The sequence below is a fragment of the Clavelina lepadiformis genome, chromosome 7, assembly GCF_947623445.1.
Source record: "Clavelina lepadiformis chromosome 7, kaClaLepa1.1, whole genome shotgun sequence".
NCBI lineage: Eukaryota > Metazoa > Chordata > Ascidiacea > Aplousobranchia > Clavelinidae > Clavelina > Clavelina lepadiformis.
In genome coordinates, this window is record NC_135246.1 from 4,510,504 (window position 1) to 4,530,240 (window position 19,737).

General features: G+C 35.4%; 1 protein-coding gene across 1 annotated transcript in view; it reads left to right on the top strand.

The window, feature by feature from the left end:
• Positions 1-19,737, top strand: part of LOC143464527 (DCC-interacting protein 13-alpha-like) — a 51,858-nt gene continuing 32,121 nt past the window's right edge. Inside the window, exons 1-5 of the mRNA XM_076962332.1 lie at positions 1-156; positions 3,589-3,687; positions 3,846-3,905; positions 13,642-13,713; positions 15,504-15,568. Of these exons, the coding sequence (XP_076818447.1) occupies positions 100-156; positions 3,589-3,687; positions 3,846-3,905; positions 13,642-13,713; positions 15,504-15,568 (353 nt within the window). The 5' untranslated portion in view covers positions 1-99. The remainder of the gene's footprint in view (positions 157-3,588; positions 3,688-3,845; positions 3,906-13,641; positions 13,714-15,503; positions 15,569-19,737) is intronic.

Sequence of the window (19,737 nt, forward strand, 5' to 3'; positions counted from 1 at the left end):
TTAGTTTGTTTTTATTTTTAGCTTGTTACTGAAGTGGTGACTTAACAGAGAATATAAAAGTATATATTAAGAGCTAGTGTACATATCTACTTCACATTGATGACAATGTCTTCTAAGCTGCTCCATCTTGAAGATTGCTTAGAGGATAGCCCTCAGGTATATACTTTACATATACATCTTTAAATTATAAAATTATGATATATTATAAATTCAGCATATTTGAAACTATAATTAAAAATTTATAGTTGGTGTGTTATTGGCATCATATGATTTCTTATTCATTATTGTTTAGTATTTTACGATAACAAAGAGTGTAGAAGAATCACTTGTCATAAAACACTACTTAGTGATGCTCTCTTGGTCTCTCAATGAGTTGCCGTTAAACACATAACTTGTCGGTTATATATGTCCACACCTTAGTTGAGACGAAATTAAAATTACTAGATCTGAAAGAGTCTGGATATTTATCTAAGATTAGGTCGGGGAGTTTAGACTCAGCACGTGATGATGTGAATTGATATGTTGAACATGAAAGGGGTGCCATAAAGCACATTTTATGTAAGAAGTAAGACTCACTTAATTCATTTTTTGCATTATAAATCAATGTGTCGCTCTAGGACTATCAGTTATACTCTCACCTAATAAAATGTAGGTTTACTTAGAAACTGCAACATTTTTGCTATTGAACGTTTGACTTAACACAAGAACGACCAAGCGCATCAATTAATATATTTCAAATATTCGATTTCTTGTATCTCTGCCGGGCATCACCTTTTTCTGCTGAGAATTTTTGACAATTATTTATTTCTTACAATGCTCAGTTGGTCTGACTTTTGAGAGTTTTACGATTAAAACGACAAATTTACTCATATATCTACGTAGAATGACCAAGTACGTCAATTGTCTCTCACAGCTTAAAATTTCACATTGAGTCTACGGAAGGTGTGATTGCAGTCTACAGAATCATTACAACGTGAAAAAATGGAACAACGTAATAATCAGCATTGTCTGAGGTGTAATTGAGCTTTGTGAGGTAATACCAAGATTGGGATAATATCCATCCAGCGTCCTACTTCACTGCGCAACCTTAAAGTGCCGTAACAGAACAATGGATTTGTACAACACCTGCTGACGTACAGCTTGTGGGAAATGCGCGATAAAAACTTGCCCAAACTCTGCTGATTGGATGTAACCAATAACTTGCTTATCTTTGTGAACTGTTGCAGTTATTATTTTGCAAACAACAACATTTTTTATATTTTTTCTCCTTCAAGCTGATGCATGAAATTTGTGGTTTATGCCTGCCAGGTTGCGTTTTTAATTGTGTGCTTTCTTCCGAATAAAGTATAGCATGGTGTGTGGTTGTTTTTAAAGTACAACAAGTGACATTTAATGCCATTTCTACTTCAAGGTAGTTTTTCTCACTAAATAAAATGAACGAATTGTATATTTTGTGTGTTATGCGTCAATTGATACACTTAGTCGTTCTAGGTAGTTGAAAGCCTGGTCGTTCTAGTGTTAATTTATATCATCAATGGTTTACACATGTTCCTTGTGTCATTTACGGGTAGATCCCTTACCTCATGCTACATAGTTGTAAACATCTGCCTCTGGGAAGGGATTAGCAAGAGACCATGTTAGACTTTTGTGAACAAATGCCATGAAGCCATGTTTCCTGTTTAATATTGCCCTAGTTAGTGGGTAAGGCTAAGAACTGGGGAAAGGGGAAAAACTTATCTCTTCGTTATACAGACGTTTTAGAAAATGGGTTTTATGGCATTCTAACGTTGGAATTGAAGCAATTGATTTTAACCAGCAAAACAAATTTAAGCAGTGGCCCCATAAATTATTTTAATTGCCAAGGGTGGTGTTGCAATATCTCAACTGTATAATCATGGGCTGTATTCGCCTCTGTTTGTGGGTTTGCATTGCACAACAAGCAGCTATTATGTGTTTTAAAATAAATCAAAATCCTGAGTTTGTTTGAGTTTCTTCTAAATTTAATAAACGACATAAGCATTTTAAAATACTAATTAATTTGTCAGTCTCGTCAATTTCTCTTTTGCTTTATGCAGGGTAATGTTTGTAGTATTCTGGTCCTGCCTACCATATGAAAATAAAATAAAACACTTTCCATCCGATATGGCTGTTGAAATCATAAGTTTGACCACAGGAATGTTTGTTTTAAACGAATAATTTTGTTTTAAAAAGCAAATGTTTTGCATAACGTATGCTATATGTGTTGCGTTTGTCCTTTGTACAAGCAACGTTGTGGACTCGCGGCAAAGCGAAAAAATACATTGAAAATGAAAGAGAAAAACGTGTCACAAGCACTCTTGAAGCTTGATGAAACAAAGGTGGATGATGAACGTTACCACGTCGGCAATGATAAATGATGAATGTGGCGTTGCCAAAATATAAAATTTGCTTTGTGATTTAACATTTACATGTTATGGTAAAAATATAGGTAAATAAAAATAAACGATCAGATTTGTTGAATTTTTTGTGCTTTATCTGGATTTACTTGTGACAATGGACAAAATTTCAGGGTGGATATTGTTTGTGTTGTCCTTTTGGTTAGCTCCGTCTCTTGTCTTGGTGCTAGAGGCATTGTTTCATCTTGGTGTAATCGGCATTTATTTGCATGCTGTATGCTGACGACATCTAATCAAGGTTTACCAGCTGTTGTTCACTACCAGCTAGTCCATCAGTTTCGTTAGCATACCTTGGATTTGTGATTGTCCTTCCACCAATGCTGATTGTTCCTTGGAATTCCAGGGCGTCTGTTATGGTGTTGCAGAGCATTCTTCTTTGCTTCTTTGCTCCAGATACTGATGTAAGTTATTTCCATCAAAGTAAATTACGTTTGAGACAATTGAATTGTCTAAAAAATTGTGCATTCACTCCATAATTTTTCTGGAATTAAAATTGAGAATAGAGCCAGCCCGTGTAGGTTTAGGGGGTGACTGAGGCCTGGAACTTAGTGTTTGTCCAACTTGCATAATGAACATGGAACAGCATGCAAGCCACGAAAGGTACTACATCTAACCACACTCATTTACAGCCTCATTTGCCATGTATTGAAAATAACAACACTGACTGGCTATTTGGTGATGATGTAAAGTTCCCAAAAAACAATATCTTTTCCGAATTATGAAGGTTTTGTGAGCCTAAATGTTTTTATGTTGTGTAAGGAATACATGAACCTATTGTAATTGTGTGAATGTGTGTGTCCGTTTATTATTACCTGTTTGCATAATTTGGGAGTGTGTCAGAACTTTTTCATTATTATCTAGGAATGTTGATTTAGCGAAATTTTACTGTATTATTGATAAAACCAAAAGAAATGTTGTGGCTAGAATTCCTTAAGAATTCCTGAGAAGTACTAATTGTGACAGCAGCACACTTGGGTGCTTCGTTAGTGGAATGATGAATGCATTAGTGATGCCAATAACATTGTGTGTAAATTGTTTTATGTATTGAATTTACAAAATATAAATAAAAGTAGAGTGATCATGTAGGTCGTGCTGAATCAGTTATGAGCAACATGATGTTTGTTTAATCACTTCGTATATTTTATGCATTTAGACACGTGCTTTGGTTGGTGTTTATGAGCAGGATTTAGATGTTTTTTTGAACTACTTACAAGAATTAAATCAAGCTAGCCAAAATGTCGCAAAAGCACAGGTTGGTCAAACTGGATATACATAAAAAGCTTAAAGTAATTGCAGTAACTTGTGGAAATATATAACGTTTGGCTGTATGAAGCTGCAATGTCATATAAACATCTCTTGATAGAGCTACAGATTGCTTACGTTGAATTAATTTTTTGTTGATATTGACAGAATGAACTTGCTGTTTCAACCCAGTTTCTCATACAGAAAATAAAGGATATTGAAACTACTGTGAGTAACCTTTAATTGTTTTAAAGATTAGATTATATTTCTCTCCTAGATGTCTCTATATCAGAGTTGGCAACGCAAGGGCTGCTTTGAGTGTTGAATTTTAACAGGCGGGCCAGGTTAAAACAATGTATGATGTCATAATTAATTTGAGTTTCTAGTTGATCCGATGCCTGTATTCTTCAAGTTAAAACAAGTATTCATTGGTAAGTATTGCAATGTAGTAACACAACCTGATGACAATCGATTTTTTCTGCTTGTTTTTTTCAAGCGTAGTATTAATGCATCAAATATCATCAAGAATTGTTTTCTTTACAGTAGAACTGGCTTCGTTTAATTCATCAATTTTCCCAATTTGTCATATTCTTGTTGGTTTCACACAGAATTGTGTACTTTAAAAGTAAAGAATATTAAATAAATGAACGTTGGGATCTACTATTCCAGAAGATTCTTAATACTTTACTCGCCTATTAATCATTTGTGGCAGGTGTGACCAAAACAAAACTATTCAACATCGGATTCCATGAAATTTCCTAACACTTTCAACAAATAATGATAAGCAATCAATAAGCTACACTTAGATACATGTTTTACAATGCGAATTTGTTACATATGAATACAATTGGTTTTCGAAAATGCATCTGGAGTAAAAATTATTTTTAATTGCTAAACGTGGCAAAACGAGCTCCATTTTTTTAGACACTCCTTCTTCATTGTTAAGCAAGAGCGTTTACAAGCGACGTTCTTTTCAAAACGAGTGATCTGAAAAGAGCGACTTCCTTGCTCTGCCTATGGCTTTTACTGAGTATGGGCCTAGGCTGAAACTGACATTTTGCTTTGGTTCAAAAATAAGAAAATTGGTAGGAAAAAATCATTCAAAAATTTAAGTGTTTACTGTGAAAGTTATAAATGCAAGTCTTTGCTCAAAATACTGCAGCAGCGTCTTGCAAGAAGAGTGGCTTCCTTGCAAGAAGTTGGGTCCTTGAAGCAGCTTGCAGGAGTCTGTGAGAAAAACGTTATTAAATCTTTTTCAGGCGATGGTATATGAAAGATACTCTTTAAAACTTATGCAGTAAATCCTTATTGCTTGATATTAAAAATCTATTCCAATTTGCTGGATTATGACATATTAAATCCTGCATTTTAGCAGGATTTAATTAATAACATTTTAGCTTGCAGAAAAGTCTTTGCTTTTATAATGAACCGCGAATCATTAAAAACATGAAAAGGGTTTATCATTTTATGTAAAAATTTGGTAACCACTGTGCTAATACTCATGCAAATAACAATATACTTTGGAAACAAACAAGCTAAGCTCATGGTTTGAAAGTATGATGTTGAGAATTCATGTTTTATCGTTATCGCATAGTCAATTTACCAAGCCTTTTTATGCAATTAAACGAATTATGCGTTTATCGGAAAGTGCAAATTCCACTTATTTTCTTAGTTGACGTGTGAAGCTAGTCACGTGTAACGACGTCAACACGCACGCACACGCAATTCACTAACATTTATTGTGTGTTGCAATCATGAATTCATTCAAACAAAACAAAATACTCTGACATTTATTGTTTAATCAAGAAAAATACTGCGGGATTGTTGTTTATTTAATTTTATTTTGCATGCTTTCTTGCATTTGTGTTTCTAAATCTAAACGAACAAATGTGGCTATGTCTGCCCCTTCAAACTGTAGTCGTCGGCGAATTGTATCAAGTGCATGCAGAACTTCTTTATTTTTTGGTGCAGTCGCAGCGATTGCATCAGCAGAGCTTTCTTCGTTGATGTCGTCTTTTTGTCTTTCTCTCGTCTTTTGCTGTGTGCTGCTGTGCTTTTCATTGTTTCGTAACAAAGCGCAGTTCAAGTCACAAAGCTCATTCATTGCGTGTGCGCACAGCGCTCCCAGTGCGCGTTGTTTTCAATTTTACCTTTTAAAAACTTTTGAATAATCGAATAAATCACCTTCATTTTTATTCAATTAAGCGGATTATGCAATAAACCATTATGCGATAAACCGAAGCATTATCTTTACGAATGATAGGCTATGCTTTGGGATTTGCGCTCTTTATGCGATAAAACGGATTATGCGATTATCCAGAATGCAATTAACCGGATTCGACTGTATATGCACTATTACTCAACTATATAAAACAACTTACAGTATTGCAATACATGGAGGAACAATATGTAGTAATGGCAACCATTTAGCATGAACAAAGTGATTTTGGCAAATTTCATCTAAATTTTGGCAAATGTTGGTGTTGGTATAGTGTTGGAAAACCAGTAGTAATAACACCATTCTAGGAAACAAGAGTGTTAGCATCGTTAACATGTAACTAGGAATATGTACATTTTAGAATATCCTTGAGAACCGAATCCAAAACTATTAGATTCTTATTTTTGGAACTGATATTATTCTGACTACAATCATTGCCAACAGAGGTTTGATTTACCTCGTATAATCTTTTCGAAGACAATTGTTATACACCGTTTTACTCAACGTGATGGTTACTACTCTACACAAATGCTTAAATTAATTATTATAAATTTAAAAGTATTTAACCGTGATTAATGCATCAAATTGCTGGGAAGGAAAAAAAGTAACAAGTGTATGTGTGACGGCCTTTGCGCTTGAATAAGTTTGTGATAAGAGTAATGAATGCAAACGCAATGGTCATTGTTGAAAAAAGCAATCAAAGAAGATTTGAACATCTTGAAACGACTTATTTTTAAAAACACACTTGTATAAATTGGCATGAAAGTGCACTTTTAATTACGCCTTGCTATTTGCATGGTGATGCCATGATTCACTGCAATGTTTTGACAAGAAAAAAATTAAAGCCTGTGTAGCTCGGCTTTCAATTACCAAACTACTCGAATTAACATGAAGAACTTGTAAAAGGTTCTTAGCTGACAAAACAAAACCACTCGCCAATACTACAAAGCCGTCATTGTATCAGATTGAGTGATATTGAAATGCAGTAATGATATTAGAAGCCGATCTTTTTCGAAGTTGCTTTATAAGATTCAAAATCATTCTAGAATGGTAAAATATTCTACTTTGCATATCACTACTTGTAACAGAATCTTTTCTTTTTGTTTTTAACGAAGACAATACCATATCATCGCTTAACCGCATGCATATAGGATATAATGAACTTCCTTTGCTGCCAAAGATATGGAGTTTCACCGTACACCGCGGTGTTATAAATGGTAGAAACAAGTGAACTAAACAAATAATAGGAAGTGTGGGCAGCTATTATAATGGATGTTAAATTAAAAAATGCAATCTTATATTCACGGGTGCCAAACTTGGGCGGACAGCGTCGATTTTTCAACCCTGGCATTATAGTTCCTCTCAAATAATATCAGTTTTACTTACTCGTAATCAACATGAATTTCTTAAATTTATTGTTGCTATACGTTTGAAGAAGAGTTTGTACTGTACTGAAGAGTGACAACTCCAGTCTGGTCACTTCGATTAGGATTTCCTCATAGCTTGTTCATCCTGATAGCAGATAGGACAAGCTTTGTGGACTAAATATTTTAATCAATGCAATCCAAAACTAATGGACTTTCTGCACTATCCCATTCACTTGTTACACGTTACTTAATAAACATTATTGCATAACACGCAATACAATACAATATCCATTATTACAACAATGCAATTTATTTTTAAATGAACTCTATATTCAACATGTCATACAATCAGATGACCAGTGGAAAAAAATAAGGAAATAAAATTTTCAACTGTACAATTTTCCAAAACGGAATTTTACTAATCACAAAATTTTGCTACGTCTGCTTCAGTACGGAATTCTACAAGTACAAGTATGCCAAGATAAGGCTAAGTTTTCAAACGCCTTTCAAATAAATTTACAAGTCTTCATTTAAATTTTTTTAGGCATGGACAATGCGATCAAGATGAGCTCTGTTAAACGCAATGAAGTAGAAAGCTCAGGCAGGCAAACGTCTAGTAAGTCAGAACAGGTCTACTTCGCTCAGAATAGACCAGCAGAAAACGACAATGAAGTTAGTTTGTCGCATGAGAAAGAAGACATTTCAAGTATCCAGTTCGGCTGACAGGATAGAAAGATTGGAAGCACATCAAAGGCGCCGCCAAGAAACACAACGAAAGTTACCTTCAAGAGCTCTGTCTTGACGCAAAGCTGAACTATGCCCGAAAAAGTCACGTTGGCGCTTTAGCTAATTAAAAAGCACAATAAAATCTCAAGCGAAATGGGGTAGCACTTGAGACAATATTTGACAGTATAAGATGTCTTGCTTAGGAAAGTCTAACTCTGAGAGGACATGACAATGGCAAGTCGAACTTAGTGCAAACGCTTGTGTCACTCTGGTTTGAAAGATCAGCAAAACCGAAATGGAGAAGCCATGATGTACAAAATAAATTTTGCAAATGACAACAGATGCAGTAATCTGAGGTGTCGTAAGTCGTAACCGATATTAATAAAGCAAAATTTTTTAGTATAATTGCAGATTAATCTACCAATGTTTCAAATCAGGAACAGGTTTCCATTTGTGTTCGATATGTTGATGAGAATTTATGTGTCCAAAAACATATTTTACGGCTTTATACAACCGACAGAACAGATGCTCTCACCTTATTGAACGTTATTAAGAGCTGCATTACGTCAGTTGGACTCGACTTGAAAAATTGTCGAGAGCAAACATATGATGGTGCAGCTAACGTGCATGGTCGTCTCACCGGTGTGCAGCCATGGTTTAAGCAGATTAATCTGGCACTGACATATAATTACTGTGCAGGTCCTCAAATAAATCTTGTTGTACAAGATGCTTTCAACACACAATGTCGTGGCCTGAGTGTTTTTGACCCATTTTCGCAATCTTAGCATAAATCTACGTAGTATCTTGTCTGGTTTTGGCGACGAACAGTGTGCGAAGCAGTTTTTCGAAAAATATGAATCAGAATCAAGAGACTTGGGCCTTGAACTCCCAAGTTTTCCTCGCTGATCAGGTTTGTGAAGCCTTGCGCTTTAGCAGGCAGGAAATGCTTCTGCAAATGACTTAATATGCGTCTCTCTACGTGAAAGTTTTCAAGGAATCTGCACTGAAGAAAAGGTACCCCATGATGATTTGGCATCAGCTTCAGCGGTTGAAAGTGCATTTCTCCAGCCAAGCAAACCTATTTCTACTTCCATTGCAGAGCTGCATGGCAACGATTTGGACACAAATCATCTTAATCTTGAAATGCAACAACTTAGAATAGTTGCTGTGGCAAAGTTATTTGGGCTAGTTTTTGTGAATGACTTTTGTGAGTTTTTTAAGTCCCATGCATGCTATAAAGTTTATTTTCAAATGTTCTGACCTTGCTACACATTTATCTGTCATTACCATGTACTGCCTGTGAAACAGAACGATCTTTCAGTACCTTATGTCGCCTGAAAACTTATTTGCATATGACCATGTCTCAGAAACGGCTTAATCATGGTTGCATTTTAAACATGTTAAAAGAACGAACTGACAACCTTGACTTAAATTTTGTAATGAATGAGTAGATTGATCGCAGTTCCTTTCACCATATACTTTAAAGAAAACGTCCCACGTCTGGTATAATACTCTATTGCCTTCTGCGTCCAAAGTGAAAAGTACATTGACTGTACTTCTGGTCGATCAATATACCAGTAATTTGGTAATTACAAACAAAAATGACTAGTCAAAAGACTAGTTACTAGACTACAAAGAAAAATGACTAGTTACTCCAAGTCTAAAGATATGTGACATTAATCGCTTGCAATTTTACTTGACATTTCTAGATTAAAAAAGATCAACAGTTTGCTAAAATTAGTATTAAGGATTAATTAACATGTATTTTTGAAAACATATTTGTTAAACTTTCGAAATTATCATGTGAGAAGTACCAAATACCGGGACCGATTGAAATTTCTTGAAAAAGGGAATTTGGTACTTTTTGGTACCAGTATTGGTACTGAAAATGTACCGCAGTACAGTAATTCGATACTATAGTACCGCAGTACTGTCCACCTATGCGTATAGTAGAATAAGGAACATGCACACAGCGACCCGCAGGCAGAAAAAATTGGCAAAGTACTGGCTGGCTGTTGTCGCAAATAACACTCATTAGAAGTATATTTTATCTTATTATATGTTTTTACAGCAATCTTTGACAGCCATACAGGGAATTCCCAATCATCTGAACCCATTAACTTTTCAGCCCTACATTTTGTAAACTTCGGCGCCTATGCATATTCTGTAAGTGCACAATAGGCATTCATGCCTATTGCATACATACTTTACAAACAAAATACTATGCATACATACTTTACAAGCAAAAGATTGTGTGAGCACCGTGTTTATTTGGTGCGTTGCCAGCCAACCTGTTGATAGCTGAAAGACACTTGAGATCAGGGGTTCTTAAAGTTTTTGGCACACGCCCCCCTTGACGGTACCTAAAAATTTTGCGCCCCCCTCATTGCAAAATAAAAAAGCATTAAACAAAACAACAATTTATTTTCAATTAACTTTCATTAATGAGAAGGATGTAGTTGTTTTTGGGAAACCAAACGATTAATTCGAGGCTTTGTGGAAGATAATGCACATCTTAGGTCGGCTGCACAGTCAAGTTTGTTCCTAGGTTTTGTCTTTATATTCATGAAGATGACGCTGCAAACGACTTGGTCTCAAAACGTCGTTGCTTAGCTTTTCTAAGCATATCGCGCATTGCGGTACGACTTTTTTGTTCACTGTGGTATCTATATCTATACAGCCATACGTCAGATAATTTTGGTCATACTTTCTCTTTTTTCTACTCAATACAATTAGTTTAATTACTAAAATATCTGTTTATTAAATCAATACTAAATTTAAGTTTTACTTCATTTTACGGTTTTAATATTGGCTGACGTTGGTTTTACCCTATTTAAACCGGGTGCGCGACATTAGTATTTTTGGTTCCACGACAATTAACCGTGGAAAATTTACCGCGAACAAACTCACCGGGGACAACTGACCGTGACGTAAATTTACCTAGAACCAACTGACCTCAAATCATATTATCACTTAAATCATATAATTTGAATAAACAACAATGCTAATTTGCGTAAAAAATAAAAATAAAATGCGTAGCGGTTGATTTGTGTCGCCGGCCAATTTGTTGCCGGTTAGTTGACCACAACCAATTATCGCCGGTGAATTTGTTCACGGTCAATTGACGTGATACAAGTATTTTTATTATGTGTGGCCGACACTGCACACAAATTTTCAATCGTTAATGACTCGAAAATTATACGTCGTAAACTGATCAGATATTTACAGGTTAGTAGCAAAAACATCTGGTTTCCTGTATACATCATAATTGTAAAACTAAAGAAAATGCATTTAATGTAAATTAAGTATTTCTACAAGTGATACATTTGTAAAAGTTTTTCTTGTTACCCCGCCCCCCGTTGTGAGAAAAAAAAGGTCACCGCAAAAAGAGAAGACAAGAGAAAAGTTAGTCGAGCTAGGAGTGCATGAATCAGTAAACGAAAACGATACGCTTCAATGTGGAGAAACACCAAATATTATGACGTAACAATTGACGTATTTTGGAATGCAAATTTCAAAAATACAATTGCCATCGTGACACACTTTAAAATTTTAGTAAAAATGAACCTATAGTGAAAGTCAAGAAAGCATGTTTAGACATAGCTCATATACAGCTTATCATCTCTCGCGTCCCCCTTACGAATATTACACGCCCCCCTGTTTAAGAACCACTGCTTGAGATAGATATGCATTCACACCTTTTTTGTTCCTATTGCAATGTCCTATGTGATAGTTTCTGAAAAATAATTTCATGTTGCCACCTCCTTTTATTACCTATGTCAAGCATTTGCGTAATCTTTTTAGAAATCATCATAAACACAAACAAAAAACTGCTATGCATGACGACTATCACAAGACATATTTTCTTTCAATTGTGATTGTGTTGTAAGATTTGCCTCTTCACTTTATTTCACCACTTTTGCAGGAACATAAAGTGAAACAGTTCGGCCTAGTTAATTGATAAACAAATACTGCTTTATGCATTTCATTGGTTAAAATGAAATTGTGGGTTAACAGTAGAGATGTACTGATGACAATGTTAAACATCGGAAAATTGATGTATCGGCCACTTCACTGATTCATTGATATCGTTTCTTTTTAGCCTTTAAGAACCTTTGCTGTAGGTTTGTTATCGATGCAGTTCATGGACGCTGCATTCTCACATAAGTTTCTTGAATGGTGACAAAACTTTCAAAAGTTTGTCAATGTTTTCCCACTATTGTTGGCTAGGCACTTCGATGCTCACATTGGCAGAGTAAGTACACTCGGTTTAAAGGCTGTATAAAACCTACATCTTCAACAATAGAGTATAGCTGAAGATTGACGGCAATCATCTCTGCAATTTTCTTATGAACTTTATCAGTTCTTGGATCATCAATGGGCCAAGGTTTTTTTCGCAGTTATTTTTTCCAAGTTTAGTTGTTCAAGGCACGAGAGAGCTGGTTGTGAGGGTCCTTTTTTGCATTTGTGTGACTGTGAGTCAGTTTCTTGTACAGAATTTGCTTACACATCTTTATGAAGCGCTTCCAAATGCCCAATCGAGTCTGTAGTGTTGAAGGAATTATTTCCAACTTCACCCCTGAACAACAGTTTTCGCAAAATTTGCACTTTACCATTCTATTATTTTGGGCACAAAAATTCCCAGACTTAACTATTTTCGAGACCATACCTGTTTCACTTGAAAAATTTTCCTCAATACCAACCTCAAGATCATATGACGACTGCAAACAAAAAACTGCTGTCTTGTCATCTACTGAACTGAAAATGGACTGCAAACTGAAAACAGATTGTAGACTCAGAGCAGCCGTCATTCTAAACATGTGTTATTATTCCAGAATACAGTTTTTTTTTTCGGTTCTGCTTTGGCAACCTGTAAGAAATTTTAAAACACAGCAACCTGTTAAAAATTAACCGGTAACCGCTAATTTTTTTCTAAATTTCCAGAAACATAAATTTTTTAGATATGGCTGAAGAATTTTAAAATACTGTTTCAGTCTTCAAAAACAACTTAACAAAGGACTGTGCATATAAACATGGCATAAAACAATGCATATAAACCGGGTTTACAACTGCAAAAGTGGCAACTTACCTGTCAAGGTTTGGAAAAACATAAAAATATATTACATTACCCAGCTTTCAAGGAAAGTACCACATTACCTTAAATGTTGCTTATCAGCCGATGTTGAGAAGGACCAATGTGTTGGCAGCCGTAACATCAATAAAAACCGACATCGGTACATCTCTAGTTAACGGTCGCACAATATTTGATCACCACAAATGTACTACATTAACACTTAAGTTAACACTTATCTACTGAATTAATAATAATATGTTATTAACTATTTTAGTAAATTAACTTTTATTATTCACAAATAGTGCTGTCTGCACATGTACTATTATATTTTGTCCAGGCAATTAAAAATAGGCTTGTTGTCCAACAAAACCACTGCATGTTACCTGCAATGAAGTGGTAGTTAATTAACAGAATTTGTTTGTTGTGACTTAAACTTTAATTCGAAATGTTGTTGAAAGCATTTAAATTATAATTCGTGGAATACACTGACCATCACGCTAGAAGTGTTTTTTTACTATGTGTTTGTTGTATTTTTGTAAGTATTTACATTATAATTTGAAAAGTGGCATTTTGTTGTAGAGATTTGCTGTTGCTTCAGAAGATGACTTGGTGGAGTCAACAATTCAGAAATTTGAATCCACTTTGAATCAAGTGAGATTGTGAATTTTGTGCTAATTCAGCTGATGCTTGTTAAATATCTTATCATCTTGCATTTGAAAGCATGTGTGGTTAGTTTGAGTTATTTTAAATTAAGATTTACAGTAAACCTCACATCTAGTTTGCAAATTGGGTCCAGCTATATTTATCACTGCCCAGCAACGCATTTGAGAAACAAAATCACATGGTTACATATAGGATATGTCATATCAGCCATCACATGTAAACACACAACTGACTTTGCACTAAATTAATCAGGATGCATGTCTGTCCTGATGCCAAATTTGTGATGTTGGAACATAGCTTGTAGACTTTGATGAATTATTAAAATATTGAGTTACAAGTACATAATGTCTACAAGTAATGTCACATATAACAATGTCACATTCTTTTATGTTACACTATAGCTCAAGGCTAGTTATTTTTTACTTCATCATACATTGCTTATACTTACACACTTTGTTATATTAGATTAAATGTGTATTATTTTTGTTTGACCATTAATTACTAGCAATGCTATGGTACCTGGTATCATATTCTTTAACTTCAGACAGAGAGTCTTCGCATGATTTAAATTCAGCTATTATTTCTCATTGCTGAAGTATAGGCAACCTAACTTGTCTTTGTGCAAGTTCTCATTGTACACACATTGTATATTTGTTTAATTGCATCATACTGCCCAAATTTGAAATAGTTCACCAGGGTCACTGAAGAAGACCAACCGTCATTAATGCCTTGTCAAAGGGCATTACAATAGTAGTGTCACTGCGTATCGAACTGGGCCGAAGGATTATTGTGAGTCCAGTGCTACTTCGCTTTAACCGAGGTGTAACACCAGACAAACACTGCCTTCAGAACAACTACTCAGGCATGAAAAATGACATTGTTTGAATGTTTGCCAGGTGCATTATCTGATTCCAGTGGCAAGGAAAATTACTAGTAGCATTATTTCCATAACGGAAAATGAGTATAAACGGTATTGGGAATGACTTGGACGACAGCCAAAAACGTAAGCCACAGAATAGTCAAAAATTCGGTCTTGACCACAACCATAAGATAGCTGGCATAAAACTAATTGAACCTTGCTTAGCACGATCATTAACTTATTATTGTGTTAAAATTAGCACAGATAGGAATTGTTAACTCATAATTAGTTAGATGGATGTAGTAATGTGGCGAGCAAGGAGCACGTTATCATGTAGAACTGTCCTGGAGCCATTATTTGTGTTGTGACGCGGTGCACAGGTTAGCTAATGGCATACAGATACTGCAATTGAATCTGCTGTGACATTTCTTTGTTTTTGTATGTTTCTCACTGTGATTTTGAAGAGCACCATGGCATTACGTAGTACAAAGTTTAAAAGATATTTCAATCAAGAAAAGTATTGAACTTATTAAACAACCAACTTATTAAACACTTATAAAACACTTACTGTGTCAACCGATGCATTAAAACACGTAAAGATGTCGTGTCTGTTGATTTTAACAACCATCCCACTAACCGGGTCATTTGACAACAGCCGCATGGATTGTCGACTTAGTGGGTTCTACGGTATTTGTAAATTGGTAAATGTGCTGTCAGATACATTGGCATCAAGGTAGAAGTTTTGAAATCAGTGCACCTGTAGGCATGTGTAAACCAAGCAGCAATGGCCATAATGTGTGCTGCTTGCATTGAATGATTAAACATATTGATGTACTACTGCAATTTTCGAAAGTTTTTGCACCTAGGCTTAACTTGATATTGTGTGAATGTGAAGTTTTTACAGATTTGTTTTTTACAGATTTCTAGCATCAATACTATTCTTTATACTCAGCTGTCGGAAAATATGGAATATCACTGCTCTAGGTAAGACGATCATATACTACCATTTGTGATATTCTTATGCTGAAAATAAACATTACCTGTTACTAATCACCTATACCCGTGGAGACATTATCCATTTAAAATGCGTTAGTTAGCCTACCATACCCAACACAAACTTCAATCATCAATTGTATTGTTATTACATTGTGACGTCATAAGGATCACTACATATTATTAAAAATTCTTATGCACCAGTATATTTACTGACAACTACTGTGCAATTTAAGGCTCAGCTTGTTATACTTGCTTGTTTTGTATCTCGTAATACAGGAAATTCAGGTAAATTTATGTGTGACATTTTATATGGTTTTAACAGCTTTTTAAGCTTTAATTGTTTGTTTTGACAATTTTAAAATAATAACAAGCCTACCCAGGTTGACCTCACATGCACACCAAGCCGGAACACCAATTTACTTTTCGTATATTGACGTCTTGCATGTGACATTCGTCACAATCGCTGTTTCCGCTTCAAATTTCAATAAATGTTTACAACAGCTTTTTAAACATTGAGTAATGATTGTTTTGAAGTGTCTGTGACTTCAGCTGTTTGGCTCAGAGCTGACTAGGAAGATTTACCATTTCTAGAACATCCGCATTAATATTTCGATCCGTATTGAAGTTGGTTGGCCAACTATCAGTTTTTCTTGGTGGAAGAGGCATTTTCACCAAAAGTTACTGTTTTTAACGAACGTAAAGGATCTTAATATGCAATTCAAAATATCCAGACACTAGTTTCAATGAAAAATCTGTAAATCTAAAAAAGACAAATCAGCTAAGTCTGGTCAAATTTTATTTTAACCCTATCTAAACTGGGTGATCGACATTACTATTTTAAAACTAGAAGGACGGGGCGCGTCAATTGACGCATTTTCAACCTAAGTGCATCTATAACTTTTAAGTAGTGCATCGCACAACCGTGATATTCCCTGACTTTTCCTACATTAGTGTTAGGTAACTAACCCATGAATATGAAGTTTTTATTTTACCGGTAGAGATAATTAACGTGGTCACTACCTAGAAGGACGGGGTGCGTCAATTGACGCATTGTTACTTCACAGTACAAAAATCAGTTCTCGCAATAGAGAGCTTTGTTTTCTTTCTGCTGATAATTAATTACAGGTTGATCGAATTAAATCACAGCTGATAGCACAGTCTAGGCGTGACAAACGTGTCGACAAACTATGCAAGTCGACTTTTCTGCAAAACAGAGTAGTTTCGTCACAAGCGCAGCCTAATATCGGAATTTTTGGAGTTTATCGAAGCGTAAGTGTAGTAAGAGTTTCTTAGTTAGATAAATTAGATGAATTAGATCAATTCGTCGGCTTGGTGGTTGCTCGTGGCGTGATAGGAGGGCGCAACTTCCCTGTGAAGAGTTTGTGGGGTAGGTCGTGGGGATGTCTGATGTTTTCCCAAACCATGGCAAGAGACAGGTTTCTGGAGCTCATACGATTCCTTCGCTTCGATCTGAAGACGGAAAGGTGTAGGAATCTATTGCACGATAAATTTGCACTCGCTTCACAACTTTGGAACAGTTTTATATCAAACTGCCAAAAAGCATTCATTCCACAGTGAAACATAACTGTGGATGAGCAACTATTGCCGTGTAAGGCACGCTGCAAGTTCATCCAATAAATGGCCAATAAACCAGACAAGTTTGGTCTAAAGTTCTGGCTGGCAGTTGACGTTGAAAACAAATATTTATTCAACGGTTTTCCTTACATTGGAAAAGATGACGCAAGGAACCCCCACGTGAGTATGCCCACCGACGTTGTACTGAAACTCATGGCTCCGCTTTTTCAAGGAGGTTACAACGTCACTTGCGATAATTTTTTCACCTCACTTGACCTGGCGTTGCGACTTGCGGAAAAGAAGTGCAGCCTCGTAGGAACAATCTGCCAGAACAGGAGAGAAGTCCCAGGAATGTGCAAGAAGAAAAAGGAGTTTCGTGAAACAGAAGTGTTTAGGCATGACGGCTTGTAATTTCAATGCGATTGCTTTTGTTAATTAAAATGCATAAAGCGGACATGCAATAGAAGTAGTTTTTTCAGAGCAACAGCACAGTTTTCTCAACAAAAAACGTTAGATTTGCGCCGTTTTGACCTTTTGCGTCAATTGACGCACTCCGTCCTTCTAAGTATACGAAAATTGCCGTCTTTCTAGTGTTAAGTTACACTGCACACGAATTTTCAATCGACAATTGCTCAAACTATACATCGTAAACTGATCGGACTTTTACAGTTTAGTAGCAAAAACATCTGGCTTCCTATATACAACATAATTGTAAAACTAAAGAAAATACATTTAGTTTAAATTAAGTATTTCTACAAGTTTCTTCATTTCTAGAAGTTTTTCTTTGTTACGCTGCCCTCCTGCTCTGCTTAATTGCCTAGCAAACCAGCTTACCGCGAGAAGAGAACACAAGAGAACGGTTAGTCGAGTTAGTTGTGCGTGAATGATTAAACGAAGACGATACACTCATGGCTCAATGCGCTCATGGTGACAGCAGAGAGCAGTATCATGAAAATATGACAACATTTCAAAGATTACAAAATCGAACTTTGTAAAACAAACATGGACAGATAGCAGAACATATTTTTGGAAAAGTCTCCAAATTTCAAGTTTTTACTGCAAACAGTGCAACTGTATGCCACGTTTTGTTGTGACTGTGTGCAGGGTCGACCCTACATAGTGTAGATAGGGTTAAGCTAAAAAACTATGATGTTTAATAACCTTCAAAGCATGAAGACCACCTGTTTCAGAATGAAGTTCTGATAAAATAACTAGACACGTGCATGCAAACATGCATGCTAGATAAAATTACGCATGAGCATGCGCGCGAAATGAGACACTTGCATGCAAACATCTATGTGAAACACGGACGTGCATTAGCAAACCTGAACAATAGTTTTGATTATGTTCGCACTCGTGTATAAGTCGCAGCAACAGTTTTGGAGGGAAATTGTCCCAAATTTTTTTCTACTTACACATGAATAAAAACGATAGTATCTTTAGGTACGTTGCCAACCCCTGTGTGATTATTTTATAGTTGTGTCACTGATTGTGTAACCAACGGCTTTGTTATAAATTTAACATATACTAGTGATACAGATTGCACTTTTGTAACATAAAAATATTTATACAGGGCAAAAGATTATGCAAGAAACATGGTACACATTTCCTTATTCTCATTTACCTTTGCATGTGCTTGGTTATTATGAAATTGTTTTATATCACACAGGTATTTTACTGTGAAAGTTAAAGATAGCACTATTGTTGGAATCTCATTTTGCTTATTGTGTTGAAAATAAAACCATTAGTTTTTAAACAATGTTCCATAGCAATTTGGTTAAATTATATTACGTCTAAGAAAGCTGGCCTAAAGTTAGCACATTGTTTGTTATCGGTACCATAAATTAGTATTTTTTCCTGAGTGTGTCTTGCTTATTAAAAATCTAATTTAGACCTATACATTGTAAAACAATCTAATCTTCCATTTTTTTTATTTTACAACTTCCCCCATATTGCTGTTTTGGTCAGAATGTCCTTCAAAAACTTCACAGCACCTCCAAAGGACGGTACCATGAACTTCAGGAAACACCAGTTTATAGCATGGTGTTTCCTGAACACATTCGATAAAATCTGTTTAGTTATGTTTTATATACCAATATTACTTTACATACATTCTACCGGAGCAATGAATTGCGACTTTAAACAACACTCTAATGTGCAGAGTTTCACACTATTGGACCAGGGTCCTCTATTTTAGTTTCAGAATAGTTTTTGCACCCAAAAAGTTCATTATGATTCCAACTCACAAAACCATGTTTTGTTAGAAGAAACTACATAGCTCTTGAAAATCTTGAGTTTATACTGCCAAAATTGCTCCTTAATGCCCTGTGGTAGTCTCTAAAATGTTGCATTGTTTGTGCTTTTTTATCGTCATATGCATCTTGCGATTGAATATTTCATATGACTATACGTCAATGTTATTGGTTTGACATAGTGAAACTGTTTGTATGATGGAACGAATAGACAGTGAAATATGGCTTATTTTACAATTTAATGCTATCGTTAATGTGAAGTGAATGTGTTGAAAATAAAACCATTAGTTTTTAAGTAATGTTCCATAGCAATTTGGTTAAATTCTATTA